Source organism: Nicotiana sylvestris, chromosome 9 (assembly GCF_000393655.2).
Source record: "Nicotiana sylvestris chromosome 9, ASM39365v2, whole genome shotgun sequence".
NCBI classification, from domain to species: domain Eukaryota; kingdom Viridiplantae; phylum Streptophyta; class Magnoliopsida; order Solanales; family Solanaceae; genus Nicotiana; species Nicotiana sylvestris.
Window position 1 is genome coordinate 169,449,996 of NC_091065.1, and position 26,995 is coordinate 169,476,990.

A 26,995-nucleotide genomic window follows, 5' to 3' on the forward strand; every position below is an offset into this window, starting at 1 on the left:
TATTGTAGACCGTGTGTACCGGTCGTGTGTGGTGACTATTGGGGGTCTGGAGACCTATGTGGATCGTTTATTATTGTGTATGGTGGATTTCAATATCATTTTGGGCATGGATTGGCTATCTCCGTGTCATGCTATTCTGGACTGTCATACTAAGACAGTCACATTGGCTATACCGGGTGTGCCATGGATTGAGTAGCGAGGTATGACTGATTATGTTCCCAGTAGAGTGATCTCATTCTTGAAAGCCTAGCGTATGGTTGTGAAGGGTTGTATTTCGTATCTAGCCTTTGTGAGGGATGTCGGTGCTGAGGCTTCCAGTATTGATTCTGTTCAAGTTGTGAGAGATTTTCCCGATGTGTTTCCTGCAGACCTGTCGGGCATGCCATCGGACAGGGATATTGATTTCAGTACTGACCTGGTACCGGGCACTCAGCCCATTTCTATTCCACCATATTGTATGGCACTAGCAAAATTGAAGGAATTAAAGGAGCAGCTTCAGGAACTCCTTAATAAAGGGTTCATTCGGCTTAGTGTGTCACCATGGGATGCACCGGTTCTATTTGTGAAGAAGAAGGATGGCACTATGAGGATGTGCATTGATTATAGGCAATTGAACAAAGTAACAGTTAAGAACAAGTATCCTTTGCCTCGTATTGATGATTTATTCGACCATCTTCAGGGAGCGAGAGTGTTCTCCAAGATTTATCTCCGTTCAAGTTATCACCAGTTAAAGATCAGGGACTCGGATATTCTTAAGACAGCTTTTAGGACCCGATATGGTCATTATGAGTTCTTGGTGATGTCTTTTGGGCTGACCAATGCCCCAGTAGTGCATTTGATAAATAGTGTGTTTCGGCCTTATCTCAACTCGTTTGTCATAGTCTTTATTGATGATATTCTGGTGTATTCGCGTAGTCAGGAGGAGCACGCGGAGCATTTGAGAGTTGTGTTGCAGAGATTGAGGGAGGAGAAGCTTTATGCAAAATTCTCCAAGTGTGAGTTTTGGCTCAGTTCAGTGGATTTCTTGGGGCACGTGGTGTCCAACGAGGGTATTCAGGTTGATCCGAAGAAGATAGAGTCAATTTAGAGTTGGCCCAGACCGTCCTCAACCACTGATATTCGAATATTTCTTGGTTTGGCAGGCTATTATTGCCGGTTTGTTCAGGGATTCTCATATATCGCATCGCCATTGACCAAGTTGACTCAGAAGGGTGCTTCATTTGTATGATCGGACGAATGTGATGAGAGCTTTCAGAAGCTCAACACAGCCTTGACCACAGCTCCAGTGTTGGTTCTGCCATCAGCTTCAGGTTCATATACCGTGTATTGTGATGCTTCGAGAGTTGGTATTGGTTGTGTTTTGATGCAAGAGGGTAGAGTTATTGCTTATGCTTCCCGTCAGTTGAAGTCCCATGAGAAGAACTACCTTGTTCATGATTTGGAGTTGGCTGCCATAATTCATGCGTTGAAGATTTGAAGTCATTACTTGTATGGTGTATCTTGTGAGGTGTTTACTGATCATCGTAGCCTCCAGCACTTGTTCAAATAGAAGGATCTCAATTTGAGGTAGCGGAGGTGGTTGGAGTTGCTTAAGGATTATGATGTCACTATATTGTACCATCCCGGAAAGGCCAATGTGGTGGCCAATACCTTGAGCCTAAAGGGGTGAGTATGGGAAGTTTGGCATATATTCCAGTTGGAGAGAGACCTCTTACAGTTGATGTTCAGGCCTTGGCTAATCGGTTCGTGAGGTTAGATATTTCGGAGCCCAGTCGGGTATTGGCTCGTATGGTTTCTCGGTCTTCCTTATATGATCGCATAAGAGAGCGCTAGTATGATGATCTGCATTTTCTTGTCCTTAAGGATAGAGTTCAGCACGATGGTGCCAGAGATGTGACCATTGGTAATGATAGGTTGTTGAGGATGTAGGGCCGAATTTGTGTGCCCAATATGGATGGGCTTTAGGAGTTGATTCTGGAGTAGGCCCATAGCTTGCGATATTCCATTCATCTGGGTGTCGCGAAGATATATCAGGATTTGAGGCAGCACTGTTGGTGGAGGAGAATGAAGAAAGACATTGTGGGATTTGTAGCTCGGTGTCTCAATTATCAGTAGGTGAAATATGAGCATCAGAGACCGGGTGGCTTGCTTTAGTAGATAGATATTCCAGAGTGGAAGTGGGAAAGGATCACTATAGACTTTGTAGTTGGACTTCCACGGACTTTGAGGAAGTTCGATGCTATTTGGGTGATTGTGGATCGGCTGGCCAAGTCCACGCACTTCATTCCTGTGTGTACTACCTATTCTTCAGAGCGATTGACAGAGATCTATATCCGGGAGATTGTTCGTTTGCATGGTGTCCTAGTTTCCATCATTTCAGATAGGGGCACTCAGTTTACATCACAATTTTGGAGGTCTGTGCAGCGAGAGTTGGGTACTCAGGTTGAGTTGAGCACAACTTTTCACCCTCAAACGGATGGGCAGTCCGAGCGCACTATTAAAATATTAGAGGACATGTTGCATGCTTGTGTCATTGATTTTGGAGGGTCATGGGATCAGTTTCTACTGCTTGTAGAGTTTACTTATAACAACAACTACCAGTTGTCACACCTCCTTTTTCCGCACCCGCAGGCGCAGGGGGAGTTTTTCCAATTAAAGGACAATCGAAACGGGATTTGTTTATTTATTTCAGAGTCGCCACTTGGGAGATTTAGGGTGTCCCAAGTCACCAATTTTAATCCCGAATCGAGGAAAATAATGACTCTATATTACAGTCTGCATACCAGAAATCCGGATAAGGAATTCTGTTAACCCGGGAGAAGGTGTTAGGCATTCCCGAGTTCCGTGGTTCTAGCACGGTCGCTCAACTGTTATATTCGGCTTGTTTATCTGATGTTTAATACAATTATGAACCATGTGCAAATTTTATCTTTTAACCACTTTATTAATTATTATTATTAGGAATGTGAACGTCGCTTAAAACATGTCTTTGGACTGCGTCACATGAAATGCACCCACAATCCGGAACATATCTTATTTGACGTTTTGGGATTTGGATTTGGGTCGCATGAAATGCACACCCCAAGTTTTAAGAAAGTAAATTATTAAACACGCGCCTAAAAGACTATCGCGTTATTATTTTAGGAAGGGCCGTGAAATTTGCTAAACGGCCCGTCCCGGAATCTAAGTATTTAATATATACATTTAGAGGGCCCCGCAGATTCTACATTTTTTGTTTGTCGAGGCTTGTCTCATTTTTTATTTTTAAAGGATAAACCTATAATGACTATATTTCCTATTAAGTTCGTCTCTAAAATAAAAGAAAATCTCTTAATTATTTACATGCTTGCAGATTATTTACAGCAGGATCCGAAACGTTTTTACAGAATAAGGAAACATGACCATGCATACGGACAGCTGATCGAATATTATGGGCCCAAATCCAGCTCATGCGGGATGGGCCAGACCTGGGCCACTGTTTATCCGAGGCGGGTCTGTTTGGTCCGTTTTGACCTGGGCTCGACCTTCATAAGGTTGAGGGGCGCGGACTTGTGCTAATTGTGATAAGGGTGTGGCTTGATAATTATAACGAGGCAGTTTATCAAAAGAGAATGAAAATTAACTAAGGCGGATAGTTTTATTCTTTGACATGCATTAAAAGAGAACGCTAATTGCAAAACACAACTAATTTTTCAAGACATAGCCTAGTATACTGCCAATCCTTTTGTCTGTTAACCTAACCAACATATGATATTAAACCATACTACCTTTTTTGTATTCACTATATGAAAGGACCAAATCCAATACCCAAACAAGATTGTAAACCATTACACACTACATAATCATCTATATAGCAACTACATGTGGACATAGATGTCTTCAAATCTTCCCTTTTGTATTCATGCTCGACTTTCAAATTACATGGACAGTATTAGTTGTGTACCTGGTATAGAGGAACAAAAGAAGAAGGAAAAGGATCAGCTGAATAGTACACAGCAAACAACAGCACAGCAGATTCACAGCAACAACACAGCAACAACACAGCAACAACGATGATGAAGCTCAGCAAAGAGTCGAACAACAAATGGGCAATCCCAGTAAACAGAGTAGGAAATAACAGCCCAGAATGTTGAATGTAACAGCAACAGAAATCCAATGACCACAAGAAAACTTGGCAAACGACAGAAAAAGCAAAGCCACGAAGACAACCTGATCAAACTGGATTCTTACACAGTTTCTTCTAGGCAATACTCATTCACAATGTTCTGAAATTTATTCCTGTTTTTTCCTTTTCCAGTTTTCTTACCCACAGACTCTCTCAAGACTCGAAAATCAACCCCCTTTTCTAATGGAAGGTCTCCTCTTTTATAGCCTAACCTTAACACTTTACAGTCTGTTTTACAACTCAAAATTGCCCCCCTGTTGCTTTTCCACTCACTTGTTTTAAATAACCAAGCTCCCATGAAATCCCTGACAGCCCCTCTCTCTTTTTGGTTGTTAAAGTGTACTGATCACTTGTTTATTTGTCTAAAGTATGGGCAGTAGGAATATAATCTGACAGCACATGCTGTCCAATTATTTTAATCCCTTAAAGCTAACCATACACATGCTGCCCACGGTCCAAACCAAATGGCATTGTGTTTAAAAACCAAAATCTGAATCTGCCATTATAACCTTTCCCCTAGATGTTCTTTTAATTTAATTTGAACAAAATCAACAGGCAATACAATTCAGTTCCTAATGAGACTCAAATACGATCACAGCAGAAATAAGCAATACGAATCAAGTTGTTACCATTAACGATTGAAACTAATTGACGACATATATCGACTCGACTATATTAATCGTAACACATAACAATCAATCGTTCATATAAACAACACGTATAGAGTCCCGAATGACCTCAGATAAATTTGTTCAAACACTGGGAACTTATATGAATTAAACTCGCTTGACGATTAATCTAATTGATGAACACGTATATCACAGGGTATATTCAGAACACAAACAGAAGACAATTGGCCAAATAAAAGGCCTTTAACAGAGATGGAAGAAATCCGAATGAAAAATAACAAAATAACAAACAAACACAAAGAAATATGCTGACAACTTATTTAGAAATAAAACAAAAGAAAGGAAAACTTACCGAAAATGTTTAAATCAAACAGACCCAAATCTGATTCAACTTCGAACTTTTGAGGCCGAACAAACTTTAATCAGGGTGTTCTCACATGAGAACACTTTGATTAAGGTCTATTAGACCTCAAACCCATGTCCAAACCGGCCGGATTCCCCATGTGCATGTGTTCTAAAGTCTGGATTTTCAGATCTGGATTTTTGGGAGTTGTGGGTAGATTCGGACCAAACCAAGCTTGGTTTGGTCACGAGGACGGTCAGGGGGGTGTCTGGTATGAAGATGGGGTGGTTTGGCATAGATCGAGTTTTGTCTCGAATCTTCAAATCCAGATTCGAGACGATAGGAGGCGATTCGAGGTTCGTGGTTAGTGGATTCGTGTTCAGGGTGGTTGGATGCTTTAGGGGTGTGAAGGGGGTGGTCACCGGCGTTTGTGCCGCCGGGTTTTGGCGGAGGGGAAGCTAGGGCGGCTTGCTAGGGTTTGGGGTTTCAGCTTGGGGAAGGAGATGACTGAAGGGGGGGTTCGGATAGGGGGTGCGGGGTAAAGGGTCAAGTTTATATATGGAAGGGGAAGAGAGATTGGAGCCGTTAGATCAAGTGATCTGAACGGCTTAGATCTATTGGTGGGTAACAGGACGGGGTCGTTTGGTATGGGAACGGGGTCGTTTTGGTTTAGGTGAGGGGTTGGGTTAAACCGGCTAAATAGGTCGGGTCATGAGGGAACCAGGGACCGTTGGATCAATGAGGTTGGACGGCTCAGATTCAACTTGCCTGAAACGGCGTCGTTGAGGTGAGTTGGACAACCTGATCTGGACCGTTCCTTTGAATCAGATCAACGGCTTCAAATGGGGACGCCGATACGACGTCGTTTGAGTCCGTGCCTGGGCAGGCTGGGTTTGGACCGGGTCAGATCGTTGGTTTGGGCCTGTTTTTGTTTTATTTTTTGGGCCCAAATTGATTTCAACTTTCTTTTGTTTTCCAATTTAAAATAAAAATAAAAATAAAAATAATTAATAAAACAAATGAAATTAAAACAAATAACAATATGGCATTTCAACATAATTATCATACCAAGTAAGTTAAATCACAACCTAAAACGGACGATGCACATATATTTATATTTTTTGAATTTTCTCTTAACGCCACATATATTTTTTGTATTTTTGTTTGATAAGGACTAGATGCAAAATGGACAGACTCACAAACGACTAACAACACATGTCACGGAAAGATCGAAAAATTGTACAGCGAAATCATTTGTCACTATTTTTATTTTCTTTTGGAGCGATTGCTCGTAAAGCAAAAATCACGTGCTTACAGCTGCCCCTCTTTGCACGAAGACACGAAGGGTTTTCGCGCAAAGATAAGCGAGCGATTTTTGCCCGTCCGAATACTCCGTGTGAAGCATTTTTTGAAAAAGATTTGACCGAACCTTTGCTTCAGAGGTTTCCTACATATCCTGGGCTGAAACAGGAATCAGGTCAATGTAGTTCGGGAAATTTTGGTAGCTGGGACTACCGTGTGACTGTAGTGTTTGCTGTTGTTGTGCGCTGTTGTATGCTGCTGTAGGATGCTACTGCTCAACCGATCTCCCTATTACATTGCTCTAAAAGGAAAACAAGAAGCTAAGTTAAACTGAGGATCCTGAAATTTCATCCATCTTCAACTTGTTCTTGTTGCCTTGCTTTCTTGTCGGCTAATGCTTTCCTCCGACGCCTTTATTTTGTGAACTTGGAGATGATGCTGGTCCTTCACCTTTTCTGAATGTCAGTTCTCATCACTTTGCTTGATTTGCTGGGGACACGGCTTTCTTCTTTAGATCTTCCAATGGTTTCTTCAGTGGTATGGCTTTTCATCAGAATTGTTATACTGGGCATGCTACAACGTTCCCAAACTACTTCTTTTGAGACGCGTTCCTTCTTCCCTTTGAATGTGCGCTTGCTTTTGCAGTTGTCTGCTTCTTGGTGCTGGGGATTTTATTGTTTCCCGTTTGGGGATCTCTGTTGTAACCTTCTGTCTTCAGGTGGGGTGACTGATTCCAAAATCTAGAGCTGAATGTATTCCCGCATTATACTGGTGGGCGACCTAGAACTTAAATGTATTCCCGCATTATACTGGTGGGCGACCTAGAACTGAAATGTATTCCCGCATTATACTGGTGGGCGACCTAGAACTTAAAATGTATTCCCGCATTATACTGGTGGGCGACCTAGAACTTAAAAGTATTCCCGCATTATACTGGTGGGCGACCTAGAACTTAAATGTATTCCCGCATTATACTGGTGGGTCGACCTAGAACTTAAAAGTATTCCCGCATTATACTGGTGGGCGACCTAGAACTTAAAAGTATTCCCGCATTATACTGGTGGGCGACCTAGAACTTAAAAGTATTCCCGCATTATACTGGTGGGCGACCTAGAACTTAAAAGTATTCCCGCATTATACTGGTGGGCGACCTAGAACTTAAAAGTATTCCCGCGTTATACTGGTAGGCGACCTAGAACTTAAAAGTATTCCCGCATTATACTGGTGGGCGACCTAGAACTTAAAAGTATTCCCGCATTATACTGGTGGGCGACCTAGAACTTAAATGTATTCCCGCATTATACTGGTGGGCGACCTAGAATTTAAAAGTATTCCCGCATTATACTGGTGGGCAACCTAGAACTTAAAAGTATTCCCGCATTATACTGGTGGGCGACCTAGAACTTAAAAGTATTCCCGCATTATACTGGTGGGCGACCTAGAACTTAAAAGTATTCCCGCATTATACTGGTGGGCGACCTAGAACTTAAATGTATTCCCGCATTATACTGGTGGGCGACCTAGAACTTAAAAGTATTCCCGCATTATACTGGTGGGCGACCTAGAACTTAAATGTATTCCCGCATTATACTGGTGGGCGACCTAGAACTGAAATGTATTCCCGCATTATACTGGTGGGCGACCTAGAACTTAAAAGTATTCCCGCATTATACTGGTGGGCGACCTAGAACTTAAATGTATTCCCGCATTATACTGGTGGGCGACCTAGAACTTAAAAGTATTCCCGCATTATACTGGTGGGCGACCTAGAACTTAAAAGTATTCCCGCATTATACTGGTGGGCGACCTAGAACTTAAATGTATTCCCGCATTATACTGGTGGGCGACCTAGAACTTAAAAGTATTCCCGCATTATACTGGTGGGCGACCTAGAACTTAAATGTATTCCCGCATTATACTGGTGGGCGACCTAGAACTTAAAAGTATTCCCGCATTATACTGGTGGGCGACCTAGAACTTAAAAGTATTCCCGCATTATACTGGTGGGCGACCTAGAACTTAAAAGTATTCCCGCATTATACTGGTGGGCGACCTAGAACTTAAATGTATTCCCGCATTATACTGGTGGGCGACCTAGAACTTAAAAGTATTCCCGCATTATACTGGTGGGCGACCTAGAACTTAAATGTATTCCCGCATTATACTGGTGGGCGACCTAGAACTTAAAAGTATTCCCGCATTATACTGGTGGGAGACCTAGAACTTAAAAGTATTCCCGCATTATACTGGTGGGCGACCTAGAACTTAAATGTATTCCCGCATTATACTGGTGGGCGACCTAGAACTGAAATGTATTCCCGCATTATACTGGTGGGCGACCTAGAACTTAAAAGTATTCCCGCATTATACTGGTGGGCGACCTAGAACTTAAATGTATTCCCGCATTATACTGGTGGGCGACCTAGAACTTAAAAGTATTCCCGCATTATACTGGTGGGCGACCTAGAACTTAAAAGTATTCCCGCATTATACTGGTGGGCGACCTAGAACTTAAATGTATTCCCGCATTATACTGGTGGGCGACCTAGAACTTAAAAGTATTCCCGCATTATACTGGTGGGCGACCTAGAACTTAAATGTATTCCCGCATTATACTGGTGGGCGACCTAGAACTTAAAAGTATTCCCGCATTATACTGGTGGGCGACCTAGAACTTAAAAGTATTCCCGCATTATACTGGTGGGCGACCTAGAACTTAAAAGTATTCCCGCATTATACTGGTGGGCGACCTAGAACTTAAATGTATTCCCGCATTATACTGGTGGGCGACCTAGAACTTAAAAGTATTCCCGCATTATACTGGTGGGCGACCTAGAACTTAAATGTATTACCGCATTATACTGGTGGGCGACCTAGAACTTAAAAGTATTGAAATTGCTTCCCCGTTCTTCTGAGAAAATTTTCGACAATCGGTAGAAAATTTTCTGCCCCGGTTTTGGTGACTTCCTTGGCGTTGCATCTCGCTGTCCTCATCAACCCTTTGTTTTCCTGCAGCAGACAAAAGGATTTAATCAGTTTTAATCGTGGTGGTAGAGGGTGCCTTTCTGGCGAGCAATTTTTCTCTCTTCCTCTTTTCTTGCTCTTTGTCCCCATAATTGGTTGGCGGGCAAAGTCGCCTGTTGGGGGTCTCTAGCCTGCTGGGGACTGGTTTTCAATTTATCCCCTTTTATGCTTTCTTTTAAAACACATGATGTGGGAGTCTGCTTCCAACTCCCGAAACCACTCCCTTTTGGAGCTTACTTCTTCCAAAAATTTTCGGGCACAATCACTGAATTGCCTGGGACCGGCCCTTAAGACTGTTTGTATTATCCTGCATTGGGATGAATTCCCCTTCGGTTTCTGGTAGTAAGCTTTGAAAAATCCTTTCAAGACATATTTTAGGAAAAGAAATAAAGATATGGCAAAGAGAAAAACTTTCTGAACCAATATTTTTGTGGGAGGAGATAATCAAAAAGAACTTATCTGGAGGACATGACTGGTCCCCGTGATCATGACGTGCACCATAGATTCCCGACCCAGTCTATTTGTATCAATCGATTTGCCCGATGGTCTGACTTGCTGGGGATGATAAATGGATGTTCATCTTGTTGCGAATGTGGTAGCTTTTGCTGCTCTATCTTGTCGCCTCATAGTGCCCTTCGAGGGGTTTTCACTAATGAGACTCTCTCTTTTCTCTCATCTCCCGGCGCCTTATGGTGCCTGTGAAGGTTTTCACCAATAAGACTCTCTCATTTCATGTCCCTCATCTTACATCGCCTCTCGGTGCCTGTGAAGGTTTTCACCGATAAGACTCTCTCATTTTATTTCTTTCGAGGAATCGGGGCGTTGTAGATACGACCCTCTCTTCTGGAGATTCTTTTGACTATCAATTCATTCTCAGTCTCACGATCCTCTTCTTTGCTAGGGATCAGTGTATTATTCTCGGTCTTATTCGCCGGACTTGGCATCTCTCGAACATTGATCGGGAGGTCTTTTGGATGTTGATGTTGGTTTTGGTGTGGTATTGAAGAAAGGCTACAAAAAATGAAAACAACTTGAAGGGTGATGTGCTACAACTTTTGGAATCAAACCTTTGTTGGAACTTAAAACATAACCTCTGCCCCAGTTTTCTTGCTTGGGGAATTTATTTTTTATGCTTATGTTGAGCTATGTGCGTTACGCACATTGTGCCTATTATGCACACTATGTACATTATGCATCCTATATTTGCTATGATGCATACTATGACCGAGCCGTGAGGCGCCTACGTATCCTCTTTGAGGAATCAGGTCAAACGTAGTTCCCACGGTTTTATATTCCTTGATTTTTCTTTTCTTTCTTTTCATTTTCTTTTCCTTTTCTTTTTCTTTTTCTTTTCTTTTCCTTTCTTTTCTTTTCTTTTTTTCGTATCTTTCCCATTAGTGATTCCAAAAGAGGGGTATTGAAAGAATTTGCTTAAGGCTCAAAGGGGGAAGCGAGGGTTAAAAGTGTTTGGATAGAAGAAAGAATTGCCTCCGTCATCTCATTATTCAACAAATGCCAAATACAAACAAATAAACCAAAATTGCCATAATTTAAAGAAATTACGCATAATATCTCTTGACTGCATCTGAATTGATAGCCATGTCGACACATCTACCTTCGACATCTGTCAAACACAAAGCACCGTTGGACAATACTCTGGTCACGATATAAGGCCCTTGCCAATTTGGGGCGAATTTGCCTTTTGCCTCGACCTGATGTGGGAGGATCTTCTTCAATACCTGCTGCCCTACTTCAAACTTCCTGGGGCGCACCTTCTTATTATACGCTCTTGCCATTCTCTTCTGATACAGTTGACCATGGCACACTGCTGCCAATCTTTTCTCATCTATCAGGCTCAACTGTTCCAAGCGAGCTTTGATCCATTCATCATCATCAATTCCGGCTTCAGCGACAATTCGGAGGGACGGAATTTCGACCTCCGCTGGTATCACGGCCTCAGTTCCATACACCAACAAATAAGGAGTTGTGCCTATGGAAGTCCGGACGGTAGTGCGGTAACCCAACAAAGCAAAGGGTAATTTCTCGTGCCATTGTCTGGACCCTTCCACCATTTTTCGCAGTATCTTCTTGATATTCTTATTGGCTGCTTCGACTGCTCCATTTGCCTTAGGACGATATGGGGTGGAATTGCGGTGTGTAATCTTGAATTGTTGGCATACCTCTCTCATCAAGCTGCTATTAAGATTCGCACCGTTATCCGTGATGATCACTTTTGGGATCCCAAATCTACAGATGATATGGGAGTGAACAAAGTCCACCACTGCCTTCTTAGTTACTGATTTGAAGGTTTTAGCCTCAACCCATTTGGTGAAGTAATCAATGGTCACTAGAATGAACCTATGACCGTTGGACGCTGCTGGCTCGATGGGCCCAATGACATCCATGCCCCATGCTACAAACGGCCAGGGTGCTGACATCGTATGTAACTCTGTTGGCGGAGAGTGAATCAAGTCTCCATGTATCTGGCACTGATGGCATTTCCTCACGAAAGTGATACAGTCGTGTTCCATGGTTAGCCAATAACACCCTGTTCGAAGGATCTTTCTTGCCAACACATATCCGCTCATGTGCGGCCCACAAACTCCGGCATGTACTTCCGCCATAACCGCCGTTGCCTGCCCGGCATCTATGCATCTCAACAATCCCAAATCTGGGGTTCTTTTGTACAATACTCCTCCACTAAAGAAGAAGCCATTCGACAAACGCCTAAGGGCTCTTTTTTGGTCTCCAGAGGCATGTTCCGGGTATATTCCCATTCTGAGGTATTTCTTGATATCATGAAACCAGGGTTCGCCATCTGCTTCTTCTTCTATGGCATTGCAGTAGGCGTGCTGATCACGGACCTGGATGTGTAGAGGATCAACATACATTTTGTCAGGGTGGTGCAGCATTGATGCTAAGGTGGCTAAGGCATCCGCAACCTCATTGTGAACTCTCGGGATGTGTTTGAACTTTACCGATCGAAATTGCTTGCTCAGATCATGCAAGCATTGTCGGTATGGTATGAGCTTTAGATCTCGTGTTTCCCATTCACCCTGAATTTGATGTACCAAGAGGTCCGAGTCTCCCAAGACCAAGACGTCTTGGACATCCATGTCAGCAGCCAAGCGCAGACCCAGAATGCAAGCCTCATATTCGGCCATATTGTTGGTGCAGTAGAAGCGCAGTTGAGCCGTAACAGGATAATGCCGTCCTGTTTCAGAAATGAGTACTGCTCCTATTCCAACCCCTTTTGCGTTTACAGCTCCATCGAAGAAAAGCTTCCAACCCGGTTCCTCAGGTAATTCCAACTCATTCGTATGCATCACCTCTTCGTCAGGAAAATACGTTCTTAAAGGCTCGTATTTTTCATCAACGGGATTCTCTGCCAAATGGTCTGCCAGTGCCTGGGCTTTCATGGCCGTCCTTGTTACGTAGATGATATCAAACTCTGTGAGCAGAATTTGCCATTTTGCCAACCTTCCCGTGGGCATAGGTTTCTGAAAGATATACTTCAATGGGTCCAAGCGGGATATGAGATAAGTAGTATATGAAGACAGGTAGTGCTTCAACTTCTGAGCTACCCAAGTTAGGGCGCAACACGTTTTCTCGAGTTGAGTGTACTTGACCTCATGCACTGTGAATTTCTTGCTAAGATAGTAGATGGCTTGCTCCTTCCTCCCTGTGTCGTCATGTTGCCCCAACACACAACCAAATGAATTTTCCAAGACCGTCAGGTAAAGGATTAGGGGTTTCCCGGGCTTAGGTGGGACCAATACGGGTGGATTAGACAGATACCCTTTGATTTGGTCGAAAGCCTCCTGACACTCTGCCGTCCAACCTACCGCAGCATCCTTTCTCAGCAGCCGAAATATGGGCTCACAAGTTGCTGTGAGTTGAGCGATGAACCTGCTGATGTAATTGAGTCTACCCAGCAAACTCATTACCTCTGTTTTGTTCCTTGGCGGTGGCAAATCTCGGATGGATTCAATTTTGGATGGGTCTAACTCAATCCCCCGTCGACTGACGATGAATCCTAGCAACTTTCCTGATGGAACCCCGAATGCGCATTTGGCCGGGTTAAGCTTGATATCATACCTCCGGAGTCTTTGGAAAAATCTCCTTAGGTCTGCCACATGGTCCTCCTGACGCCAAGATTTGATGATCACATCATCGACGTACACCTCTATTTCTTTGTGTATCATGTCATGAAACACAGCAGTCATTGCTCGCATGTACGTTGCCCCGGCTTTCTTTAACCCGAACGGCATTACCCGATAGCAGTAGGTTCCCCATGGCGTAATAAATGCTGTCTTCTCAGCATCCTCTTCGTCCATTAGGATCTGATGATAACCCGCATAGCAATCCACAAAGGATCCGATCTCGCGCCCAGCGCAATTATCGATCAGGATATGAATGTTGGGTAGCGGAAAATTGTCCTTGGGACTTGCTTTGTTGAGGTTGCGGTAGTCAACGCACACCCTGATTTTTCCATCCTTCTTTGGGACTGGTACCACATTGGCCAACCACTCGGGATATCGAGTGACCCGAATGACCTTCGATTGCAACTGCTTAATCACTTCTTCTTTGATCTTTACACTCATTTCTGTTTTAAATTTCCTTAGTTTTTGCTTGACCGGAGGGTATGCCGGGTCAGTGGGTAGTTTGTGAACCACTAAATTGGTGCTTAATCCAGGCATATCATCATATGACCATGCAAAAACATCTTTGAATTCCCTGAGAGTTTTGATCAATTCTGCTCTGACATTTGGCTCAATGTGGATACTAATTTTGGTCTCTTAGATGTTATCAGTGTCTCCTAGGTTCACAGCCTCAGTGTCATTTAGGTTAGGCTTGGGTTTCTCTTCAAATTGGCACAGTTCTCGGTTTATTTCTTCGAAGGCTTCCCCTTCGTCACATTCGGATTCATTATCACAAACGACCTCTTGCATCATTGAGTCAGATTCAGATTGATTTATTAGACTAGGTCGAAGATCCGCTGTGCATGCCATGTCATTAGGACCAGTAAAAAGAGAACTGTTCAGAAAGAAAAAGAACAAAACAAGAAATTAAAATGGGACAAAAGAAAAGAACTTTATTAAATTTGCAGGATAAAAAGGGTTCACACTTTTACAAAACGAAAGTAAAATTTGGATTACACCCTTGAATAATCCGATCAAACAAATAAACAAACAAAACATTAATCAAAGCCTACTACCAAGACTCCCCTCGGACAGGAAGAGGAGTAACCGTCCAATTGTTGGTCTTGGCCTCAGGCCCCACAAATTTTATCTCTGCTCTGCTGGAACCTTCTCCAGCTTCCACCATACTGACATCCGCGAACAACCTCTCAAAACTCTGATTCAGGTTTTCATTTATACCGATCAAAGGTCCTCGAATCTTTGGGATCACTGACCCCTTGGCACTTGCTTTAACAAAAGACCTTGAGAGGCGTGGCACTGGTTTAGGCAGAAACCAGACCCTCTTCTTCATTCTTCGCGCCTCCTTCCTGTCTGCTGCGGTTGGTTTGAACCCCAACCCGAAGGTTTCCAGATTCTTAGGAAGGGAAACAGGTTGGACTATCCCTTGAAGTTCAACTCCCAGGCCTTTTCCCGGCACAAATCCATTACCCAGCATTTCTGATACCATCATGACTGTTGCGGCAGCTACCCTAGGGTGCGGGATGATTTCTCCTTCAGAAATTTTGTTGGCCGACCCTGTATCGAGAATCTGGTAGACCCAGGGACCCTTGTCATCAGTGGTCTCTATGAAAGGCACAATGGTTCCGCCCATGGTGCATGTTGTATCCTCGCCGTGCAACACGACCTCTTGTCTTTCCCACTCGAACTTCACTGTCTGATGTAGGGTGGAAGGCACCGCTTTAGCTGCATGAATCCAAGGTCGTCCTAACAGCAAGTTGTAAGATACCGTGGCGTCCAATACCTGGAATTCCATGGTAAACAGGACCGGACCAATGGTCAGTTCAAGTACAACATCCCCCACAGTGGCTGTTCCGTTTCCGTCAAACCCCCGGACACAGATGCTATTTTCCCGGATTCTTCCACGGTCAATCTTTAACTGGTCCAGGGTGGATAATGGACAAATATTGGCGCTTGAGCCGTTATCCACCAATACTCGAGTTACCACCGAGTCTTCACATTTGACAGCTAGGTATAGAGCTTTGTTATGCTCCGTACCTTCCACCGGCAGGTCATCATCTGAGAATGTTACCCTGTTCACCTCGAAAATCTTGCTGGCAATGGTTTCCAGGTGGTTTACGGAAATCTCACTGGGTACATGGGCCTCGTTCAGTATCTTTAACAGGGCCCTGCGATGTTCCTCGGAATGGAGGAGTAATGACAATAGTGAGATCTGGGCAGGCGTTTTTCTCAGCTGCTCAACCACAGAATAGTCTTGTACTTTCATCTTCCTCAGGAAGTCTTCAGCCTCTTCTTCTGACACTGGCTTCTTGGTTGCCACTGGGTTGGTTTTTCTTAACTCCACCGGAGCAAAACATCGACCTGATCGAGTCAGCCCTTGCGCTTCACAACTGACTTCTTCCACCTGTTTTCCTTGGTACGTCACCACTGCTTTTTCATATTTCCAGGGCACAGCCCTGCTGTCAAGCATAGGCAGTTGGACCACCGGCTTTATGGTCACCCGTTCTCTACATACCCCTTTCAACATGACTGCCGGTGTGGGCAGGATCCCTGGTATTACCAATTTGCTTGGCTCGGGTTTGCTTGTTATGACGGACGGGTTCTTCCCCCATATTACTACCGGCTTGACGCCTTCTCCCTGCGACTGTACCTTTGTTCCTCCACCGGTTAAGACTTCTTTTGGGGCAGCTTGGATCATCATCACTGTTTGTGAGGGTTTTCTTAATTCTCCTCCCTCACACACCAACTCAATCATGTGAGTTTCGTGGTGCGTTGGCAGTGGGTTTTGGTTGATGTTAGGAGCCTCCGGTGTCTGGACCTCGATCTTATTGGTGTCAATAAGATCCTGTATGGCATGCCTTAACTTCCAACACTTCTCGGTATCGTGCCCGAGCATCCCTGAACAGTATTCACAACTGATTGAACGATCCAAATTCTGAGGCGGGGGATTTGGTTCCCGAGTATGGACAGGACTAACCAAACCCAATTGCCGCAGCTTGTGGAACACAGCGGTGTAGGTTTCTCCCAGTTCGGTGAAGGTTCTTTGCTTCCGCAACCTGTCATTTCTGGCATCTGGATTTCCCCGGAAACCTGCCCCTGAAGGATTTCTATATGCCCTTGGTGGAGGGTAAGTGTTTTGTGGTGGTGCATATATGTTCTGGGGAGCCGGTGCGCGCCATTGTGGGCGAACCGGAGGCTGAGTGTATACCTGGGCTTGGTGTACGGAACAATGTGGTTCTCGAGGTGGATAGAAATTTTGTGGTGGGTTGTATGGGTAGTTTGACCTGTGAGGCCTGGGTTGGTTGTAATGTGGCCTGCCAGCCCTGGACCAACTGCCTGCCTCGATCGTGGCAACCTCTTCTTTCTTTCTTCTCAGCGCACCTCCCGTGCCGCTTTGAATAGCCTGGGTTGTGGCCTTAAGCGCCGAATAGTTCAAGATCTTGTCCGACCTCAAACCTTCTTCTATCATGACCCCTATTTTGACCACCTCGTTGAAAGATTTTCCAACCGTTGTCACCAAGTGACCAAAGTAGGTTGGATCCAATGTCTGCAAAAAATAGTCCACCATCTCTCCCTCTCTCATGGGAGGATCGACTCTAGCTGCTTGTTCTCTCCAGCGGAACCCGAACTCGCGAAAACTTTCCCCGGGTTTCTTCCCAGTTCTCAATAACGTGAGACGGTCAGGGACTATCTCCAGATTGTACTGGAAATGACCTGCAAAAGCCTGCGCCAGGTCATCCCACGTGTACCACCTGCTGAAATCCTGCCTGGTATACCATTCCAGTGCAGATCCGCTCAGACTTTGGCCGAAATAAGCTATCAAAAGCTCATCCTTGCCTCCTGCCCCTCTCATTTTGCTACAGAATCCCCGCAAATGTGCCATGGGATCACCGTGCCCTTCATATAAATCAAACTTGGGCATCTTGAACCCAGCCGGGAGTTGGACATCTGGGAAAGGGCACAGATCTTTGTATGCCACGCTGACTTGATTGCCCAGCCCGTGCAAGTTCCTGAAGGATTGCTCCAGGCTTTTGAACTTTCTTAACACTTCATCCTGTTCAGGGGCCTTAACCGGCTTCTCAACCTCTGCCGGTACTTCCAAATGGGGATTGTAAGCCTGTGGTTCCGGTGCGTGGAATGTAGGCTCAGGGGGATAGTATTGTGTATCGTGAGCCTGAAACAATGGCTCACTGGTCGTTCGCTGCAAAGGGGCTGATGCAGGTCCCACAAAAATGGGAATATTGGGTGTTGGGAGAGGTTGATGGGGTGGTGGAGCTTGGGAATCATGAGGGCTTCTTTCTTGATGATAGAGGGGATTTGGGCGGCTTGTGGAAGGGCCAGAGTGAGGGTACTCCGGCACGTGTCCCAGTGTCTCAGGGCTCTTTTGCGTTTTGGCCAGGGCTAGCTGCATTGCATGCATCTCTAGTCCCATCCTTTCAATCTTTTCCATTGCCTCTTTTAGCAACTGGCTCATCGGCCTTTCTTCCTCATTACTATTCTCAGAAGTAGTCATGCTTGTTGCTACCGGTCCTTTGGATCTGGTTTGGTATGAATGTGTTGCCAGAATTCTTTAACAACTAACTGTCTGGTATCAGACAACAACAAACTTTGTTAGTGTTAGAGCTTAACATATTTGATCATAACACATAGAGGATGCAATGTACCTAGGCAGTTAACCGTTTCTACATGCTTTGCTTCAAACCACATGCGTCATTCCGGCTCTTTAAAGTATTTTGCGAAACTCTGCGTTTTATTTTATTTACATTTTCTTTTATTTATTTATTAAAAGCGGTCGAATCTTATGGGGATTGCCTACGTATCACGTCCCCGCGTGAATCAGACCAGGCGTAGTTCTGCCTCAAAGCAAAGACACACAGTAATTCTTCTGGAGTCACTTAATTTCATTATCAAAATTTGCTATTACACAGTACTTAAAATAAAAATAGCAGAAGTACAGACTCCACGGTTTTAAACTTGGTTTGATGAAAAGAAAACAACATATGGAAAAAACAACCAAAGCCAAATAAACAGGACTTGACCAAAACTAATTCTCCCATTTAAGGGCCCGCGAGGCATCATTCGGCCTTTCCGCGGCTCTAGGTGTAAGGTCTCTTTGCAGGTTCTTCAACTCGTTCATAATCCGGCGGACGCAGCCCATGATGGAAACAAGGAGGGTCTTCCGAGGTGTTTGCTCACATGCCAAGCATTTCATGTAGATGTAATGCCCTATTTCATCAATCCTTGCTCGGATGTCATCTCTTTCACTGAGCAACTGCCTGATTTGTTGGTTTTTTAACCCCAGTGCCTGAGCATTGTCAGCAAGTTGATCCTGAAACAACTCCATTTGTCTTTCCATGCAGTCCATTGCATCGTAGCACTGTCTTCTGTCGGCCTGGGCGTCTCGTGCTTGTTTGACGATCCGATCATGTAGAGTGGAGCTCGTCTCCCTTAATATTCTGACGCTCATTTCATAATCCCTTATGACCTGTTGCAAATGCTGCTTCCGGGCCATTGCGTACTTTGCCCCTCTGACCTTCATCCTTGTTATGCAAGCTCTTGATTGTTCTAATTCTTCTTGGCCTTGGATGACCTGATTTCTCAAACTTGCTATCAATCTTTCATCAGAGCGACGCTTCTGTCGGTCAACGTTACTCTTACTGGCTTGGCGAAGGCGGGCCTTCAAGGTTTGGTTTTCTTGGGCTAACTTGTTTCTTTCAGCCTGCTCCGAGGCGACTTGTACATTGTTCTCAAATACAAGCCTTTCAACTTGTTGCTTTAGCTTCCCGATTTCGACCCGGTAACCTTTCTCCCTTTTTAACCATCCCCATTGCTCTTGTGAATCATTGGTGAAGTGTTGGACGTGGGCCCTTTTAGCAGGTCTTCGCCGAGTCTGAAACCTTCTTTCGAACCAAGCACCGTACTTTGGGTCTACCTCACCTTTAGCTAGCTCTCGTACCATGGTTTTGGGCTCCAAGAATCTACATTCATGCCACAGTTTTCTAATCTTCCCCTCGGGGAATATGACTCCCGGGCTCAATTCCAAGGCATGCTTGCTCAGATTTTCATCATTAGGGACTACTTGAAACCTGCCCAGTTGTCGTAATACCCGATGAGGGGCATATGGCTGGATGCTGCGAAGCCCCATTAAGAGAACATGACATTCTTCAGCCGACATGTAGATAACCTCAGTATCAGTCAACCAACCAAATGCCCATTCAATTTGGTCAGATGTTGTTGACCTTAACCGTGTAACCCATTCTTCGACACCTTCAGGAAATCTGGCGCCTGTCATGCGCTTCTTGAATCCGCTGATACAATTCCTCTCGGTCAACCCGTGGCTCATGTATCCTACTCGGTGATGGAGGTGTTCCTGCATCCATAGCTGAAGTAACAGGTTGCAACCTTGGAAGAACGTACCTCCTTCTCGGCATATAGTTAGAGCCCGGTAGATTTCGGACAAAATCAAAGGAACCACAGTACTATTGGTTCTTTTGATTGCTACGTCGGCCATCCCTACCAGACCTATCTCTATCTTTTTGTCCTTCCTTGGGCAGACCATGACTCCCAAGAATGCTGTGATAAAAGCCAAAGTACGTCTTGCTTCCCATTTGTTTCTGTTCCTGCCGTGAGTTAGCCCAAGGTTCGGTTCCTCGAAACCCTGCGGGGTCCCGTACCGCTGATACAAGAAATGGAGATCACAACACCCTCTCGATAAATCGTCATGTTGTACCTTCCGACTAATGCTTAGTAGATCCAGAAACGCATGCGGGGACACCGGCCTTGGCGAAAGCAAATATTGCCCTCTTAACTTCTCATTCAGTCCCGCATATCCGGCAACTTCCTCAAGTGTCGGTGAAAGTTCGAAATCAGCAAAACGGAATACATTGCAGGTGGGGTCCCAAAATGGTATTAGAGCTTCAAGAATATCTGTCCTCGGCTCAACACCCAACAAATTTACAAAACCTCCCAATATTCTTCCTATTACCCCTTTGCTATCGGCTTCCAAGTCATTCCACCACATGTGGAGTTGTAGAGGGACCTCGCTGAGGGCTGAGAATGGTTCATTTTGCTCTGTGTTCATCCTGCACATTTATTAGGGTGACCTTTTAGGTGAAAACAAAAACCTTTATTTTGACTCTAACCAAAATCTTTGGACAAAAACAAAAAAATTTATTTATATACATGTGTATACATATATACATATATGCTTTATGGTATATCATTTTTGGTAAAAATGGAAAAAGAGTTGGACCCGATGAGGGTTGCCTACGTATCTCACATCCGGTGAGAATCAAACCGACGTAGTTCGGGTGATAAACTAACTGGTCTGTTTATTTCTATTTTTTTTATTTTTTTTTATATATATATATATAATTTTTTTGTAAAAATTTCCCAACATTCAAAACCGGTCATCATGCATGTTTGAAGCAAATAAATGCACAAGCAGTGAGTAGGATGCATCAGGATGGCCTTTTTCTATTTCAGGTTGCTATTCCTAGACGGACCCAACCCCTGTGTTGAGTCCCCTAAGTCAAATGCACGTGATGCAAATAAACGCTCCTACTAGGGATCCGGCATGTGGCTTTGTTATACTAGGTTCAGAACCTGGGTGTTTGTTCTAGACCTGGCTTACCCGAGCGGACAGCTCGAGCCGAGGGGGGGCAGCGTACCGGGAATACAGAAGCTTCACCGGCTTAGCAACTTATCCGAACCTCGTTCTAAATTGGGATTTGACACTATACAGAAAAGAAGTCATACGAAGTACGCCCTTCTTCATGATTTAGAAGACTCAGAGAGAAGATGGATTTCGGCACAATTTATATACAGTTCACATAGTATCAAAGCGGTAAAAGCAACATTTAGCACATTAGGCTTAAAACATGTAAAAAAAATCAGATAAAGCCAAATATAACAATTTATCTAAGCTCGAATTTCTAACCCTGAACCAGTGGTTCTGGGTAGATCCCCAGCGGAGTCGCCAGAGCTGTCACACCTCCTTTTTCCGCACCCGCAGGCGCAGGGGGAGTTTTTCCAATTAAAGGACAATCGAAACGGGATTTGTTTATTTATTTCAGAGTCGCCACTTGGGAGATTTAGGGTGTCCCAAGTCACCAATTTTAATCCCGAATCGAGGAAAATAATGACTCTATATTACAGTCTGCATACCAGAAATCCGGATAAGGAATTCTGTTAACCCGGGAGAAGGTGTTAGGCATTCCCGAGTTCCGTGGTTCTAGCACGGTCGCTCAACTGTTATATTCGGCTTGTTTATCTGATGTTTAATACAATTATGAACCATGTGCAAATTTTATCTTTTAACCACTTTATTAATTATTATTATTAGGAATGTGAACGTCGCTTAAAACATGTCTTTGGACTGCGTCACATGAAATGCACCCACAATCCGGAACATATCTTATTTGACGTTTTGGGATTTGGATTTGGGTCGCATGAAATGCACACCCCAAGTTTTAAGAAAGTAAATTATTAAACACGCGCCTAAAAGACTATCGCGTTATTATTTTAGGAAGGGCCGTGAAATTTGCTAAACGGCCCGTCCCGGAATCTAAGTATTTAATATATACATTTAGAGGGCCCCGCAGATTCTACATTTTTTGTTTGTCGAGGCTCGTCTCATTTTTATTTTTAAAGGATAAACCTATAATGACTATATTTCCTATTAAGTTCGTCTCTAAAATAAAAGAAAATCTCTTAATTATTTACATGCTTGCAGATTATTTACAGCAGGATCCGAAACGTTTTTACAGAATAAGGAAACATGACCATGCATACGGACAGCTGATCGAATATTATGGGCCCAAATCCAGCTCATGCGGGATGGGCCAGACCTGGGCCACTGTTTATCCGAGGCGGGTCTGTTTGGTCCGTTTTGACCTGGGCTCGACCTTCATAAGGTTGAGGGGCGCGGACTTGTGCTAATTGTGATAAGGGTGTGGCTTGATAATTATAACGAGGCAGTTTATCAAAAGAGAATGAAAATTAACTAAGGCGGATAGTTTTATTCTTTGACATGCATTAAAAGAGAACGCTAATTGCAAAACACAACTAATTTTTCAAGACATAGCCTAGTATACTGCCAATCCTTTTGTCTGTTAACCTAACCAACATATGATATTAAACCATACTACCTTTTTTGTATTCACTATATGAAAGGACCAAATCCAATACCCAAACAAGATTGTAAACCATTACACACTACATAATCATCTATATAGCAACTACATGTGGACATAGATGTCTTCAAATCTTCCCTTTTGTATTCATGCTCGACTTTCAAATTACATGGACAGTATTAGTTGTGTACCTGGTATAGAGGAACAAAAGAAGAAGGAAAAGGATCAGCTGAATAGTACACAGCAAACAACAGCACAGCAGATTCACAGCAACAACACAGCAACAACACAGCAACAACGACCAGCCAAGCTCACCAAAGAGTCGAACAACAAATGGACAATCCCAGTAAAACAGAGTAGGAAATAACAGCCCAGAATGTTGAATGTAACAGCAACAGAAATCCAATGACCACAAGAAAACTTGGCAAACGACAGAAAAAGCAAAGCCACGAAGACAACCTGATCAAACTGGATTCTTACACAGTTTCTTCTAGGCAATACTCATTCACAATGTTCTGAAATTTATTCCTGTTTTTTCCTTTTCCAGTTTTCTTACCCACAGACTCTCTCAAGACTCGAAAATCAACCCCCTTTTCTAATGGAAGGTCTCCTCTTTTATAGCCTAACCTTAACACTTTACAGTCTGTTTTACAACTCAAAATTGCCCCCCTGTTGCTTTTCCACTCACTTGTTTTAAATAACCAAGCTCCCATGAAATCCCTGACAGCCCCTCTCTCTTTTTGGTTGTTAAAGTGTACTGATCACTTGTTTATTTGTCTAAAGTATGGGCAGTAGGAATATAATCTGACAGCACATGCTGTCCAATTATTTTAATCCCTTAAAGCTAACCATACACATGCTGCCCACGGTCCAAACCAAATGGCATTGTGTTTAAAAACCAAAATCTGAATCTGCCATTATAACCTTTCCCCTAGATGTTCTTTTAATTTAATTTGAACAAAATCAACAGGCAATACAATTCAGTTCCTAATGAGACTCAAATACGATCACAGCAGAAATAAGCAATACGAATCAAGTTGTTACCATTAACGATTGAAACTAATTGACGACATATATCGACTCGACTATATTAATCGTAACACATAACAATCAATCGTTCATATAAACAACACGTATAGAGTCCCGAATGACCTCAGATAAATTTGTTCAAACACTGGGAACTTATATGAATTAAACTTGCTTGACGATTAATCTAATTGATGAACACGTATATCACAGGGTATATTCAGAACACAAACAGAAGACAATTGGCCAAATAAAAGGCCTTTAACAGAGATGGAAGAAATCCGAATGAAAAATAACAAAATAACAAACAAACACAAAGAAATATGCTGACAACTTATTTAGAAATAAAACAAAAGAAAGGAAAACTTACCGAAAATGTTTAAATCAAACAGACCCAAATCTGATTCAACTTCGAACTTTTGAGGCCGAACAAACTTTAATCAGGGTGTTCTCACATGAGAACACTTTGATTAAGGTCTATTAGACCTCAAACCCATGTCCAAACCGGCCGGATTCCCCATGTGCATGTGTTCTAAAGTCTGGATTTTCAGATCTGGATTTTTGGGAGTTGTGGGTAGATTCGGACCAAACCAAGCTTGGTTTGGTCACGAGGACGGTCAGGGGGGTGTCTGGTATGAAGATGGGGTGGTTTGGCATAGATCGAGTTTTGTCTCGAATCTTCAAATCCAGATTCGAGACGATAGGAGGCGATTCGAGGTTCGTGGTTAGTGGATTCGTGTTCAGGGTGGTTGGATGCTTTAGGGGTGTGAAGGGGGTGGTCACCGGCGTTCGTGCCGCCGGGTTTTGGCGGAGGGGAAGCTAGGGCAGCTTGCTAGGGTTTGGGGGTTTCAGGCTGGGGAAGGAGACGAGTGAGGGGTGGGGTTCGGATAGGGGGTGCGGGGTGAAGGGTCAAGTTTATATATGGAAGGGGAAGAGAGATTGGAGCCGTTAGATCAAGTGATCTGAACGGCTTAGATCTATTGGTGGGTAACAGGACGGGGTCGTTTGGTATGGGAACGGGGTCGTTTTGGTTTAGGTGAGGGGTTGGGTTAAACCGGCTAAATAGGTCGGGTCATGAGGGAACCAGGGACCGTTGGATCAATGAGGTTGGACGGCTCAGATTCAACTTGCCTGAAACGGCGTCGTTGAGGTGAGTTGGACAACCTGATCTGGACCGTTCCTTTGAATCAGATCAACGGCTTCAAATGGGGACGCCGATACGACGTCGTTTGAGTCCGTGCCTGGGCAGGCTGGGTTTGGACCGGGTCAGATCGTTGGTTTGGGCCTGTTTTTGTCTTATTTTTTGGGCCCAAATTGATTTCAACTTTCTTTTGTTTTCCAATTTAAAATAAAAATAAAAATAAAAATAATTAATAAAACAAATGAAATTAAAACAAATAACAATATGGCATTTCAACATAATTATCATACCAAGTAAGTTAAATCACAACCTAAAACGGACGATGCACATATATTTATATTTTTTGAATTTTCTCTTAACGCCACATATATTTTTTGTATTTTTGTTTGATAAGGACTAGATGCAAAATGGACAGACTCACAAACGACTAACAACACATGTCACGGAAAGATCGAAAAATTGTACAGCGAAATCATTTGTCACTATTTTTATTTTCTTTTGGAGCGATTGCTCGTAAAGCAAAAATCACGTGCTTACACCAGTAGAGTATTCAGATGGCTCCATATGAGGCTTTGTATGGCAAGCAGTGTAGATCTCAAGTTAGTTGGTTAGAGCCCGGTGAGGCTAGGCTATTGGGGACAGACTTGGTACAAGATACTTTGGAAAAGGAAAAGGTGATTCAGGAGAGGCTTCATACAGCGCAGTCGAGGCAAAAGAGTTATACTGACAAGAAGGTTTGAGATGTGTCCTACATGGTTGGTGAGAAGGTTCTGTTGAAGGTTTCGCCCATTAAGGGTGTTATGAGATTTTGGGAAGAAAGGTAAATTGAGTCCTCAGTTCGTTGGGCCTTTTGAGGTGCTTCGTAGGATTGGGAAGGTGGCTTATGAGCTTGCTTTGCCACCCAGCTTGTCGAGTGTGTATCCGGTATTTCATGTTTCTATGCTCCGGAAGTATATTGGGGATCCGTCTCATGTTTTGGATTTCAGCACGGTTCATTTGGGTGATGATTTGACTTATGATGTGGAGCCATTAACTATTTTGGGTCGTCAGGTTCGAAAGTTGAGGTCAAAGGATATAGCTTCAGTGAAAGTGCAGTGGAGAGGTCGACCCGTGGAGGAGGCTACCTGGGAGAGCGATCGAGAGATGCGGAGCAAATATTCTCACATGTTTGAGGCTTCAGGTATGTTTCTTGACTCGTTCGAGGACGAACGATTGTTTAAGTTGGGGAGGATATGACGACTCGACCAGTCGTTTCATGAGTTACTGCTCCATTTTCCCCATTCCTGCTTCTTTATGCTTTGTTTATCCATATTATGTGGTATCGGGTTGGTCAGATCGAATTCGGAATGATTTTGGTAAGGTTTGAGACACTTAGTCTCTTTTGAGGAAGCTTAAGTTGAAAAAGTCAACCAGATGTTGACTTATGAGTTAGAGGGTTCGGATGTGAGTTCTGATGGTTCGGATAGCTTCGGGAGGTGACTAAGGATTTAGGAGCGTGATCGGAATGAGTTTTGGAGGTTTGGGGTAGATTTAGGCTTGAATTGGCGAAGTTGATATTTTGGTGATTTTCGGTTGGTAGGCGAGATTTTGATATAGGGGTAGAATCCGAGAGTTGCAGTAGTTCCGTTTTGTCATTTAGGATGTGTGTGCAAAATTTCAGATCATTCGGACATGGTTTGGTTAGATTTTTTATCAAAAGCATAATTCGAAATTTTTTGGAAAGTTAGACTTGAATCTGATGTGTTTTGGTTGATTTGATGTTGTTTGAGGTGTTTTGAAGATTTGAATTGAATAAGGTTATAGGATATGTTGGTGCTTTTGGTTGAGGTCCCGGGGGCCTTGGGGTGATTTCGGATGGTTGACGGGGAGTTTGAAAAATTGTTGCAGCTGCAGATTTTTTGCTGCTTCTGGTATTTCTGCACCTGCGAATTGGGGACTGCAGTTGCGACGACGCATAGGCGGAAGAGGAGTCGCAAAAGCGGAAGGAATCATAGAAGCGGTTAAGGGACCGCATCTGCGAAGGCGCAGGTGCGGTATAGTTCATTGCAGATGCGAAACCTGGGGACTTAAG

General features: G+C 43.7%; 1 protein-coding gene across 1 annotated transcript in view; it reads left to right on the forward strand.

The window, feature by feature from the left end:
* The first annotated feature begins 253 nt into the window (after nt 1-253).
* LOC138878574 (uncharacterized) overlaps nt 254-26,995 on the forward strand; it is a 29,510-nt gene continuing 2,768 nt past the window's right edge. Inside the window, exons 1-2 of the mRNA XM_070158266.1 lie at nt 254-619; nt 1,143-1,155. Coding sequence (XP_070014367.1) covers nt 254-619; nt 1,143-1,155 — 379 coding nt within the window. The remainder of the gene's footprint in view (nt 620-1,142; nt 1,156-26,995) is intronic.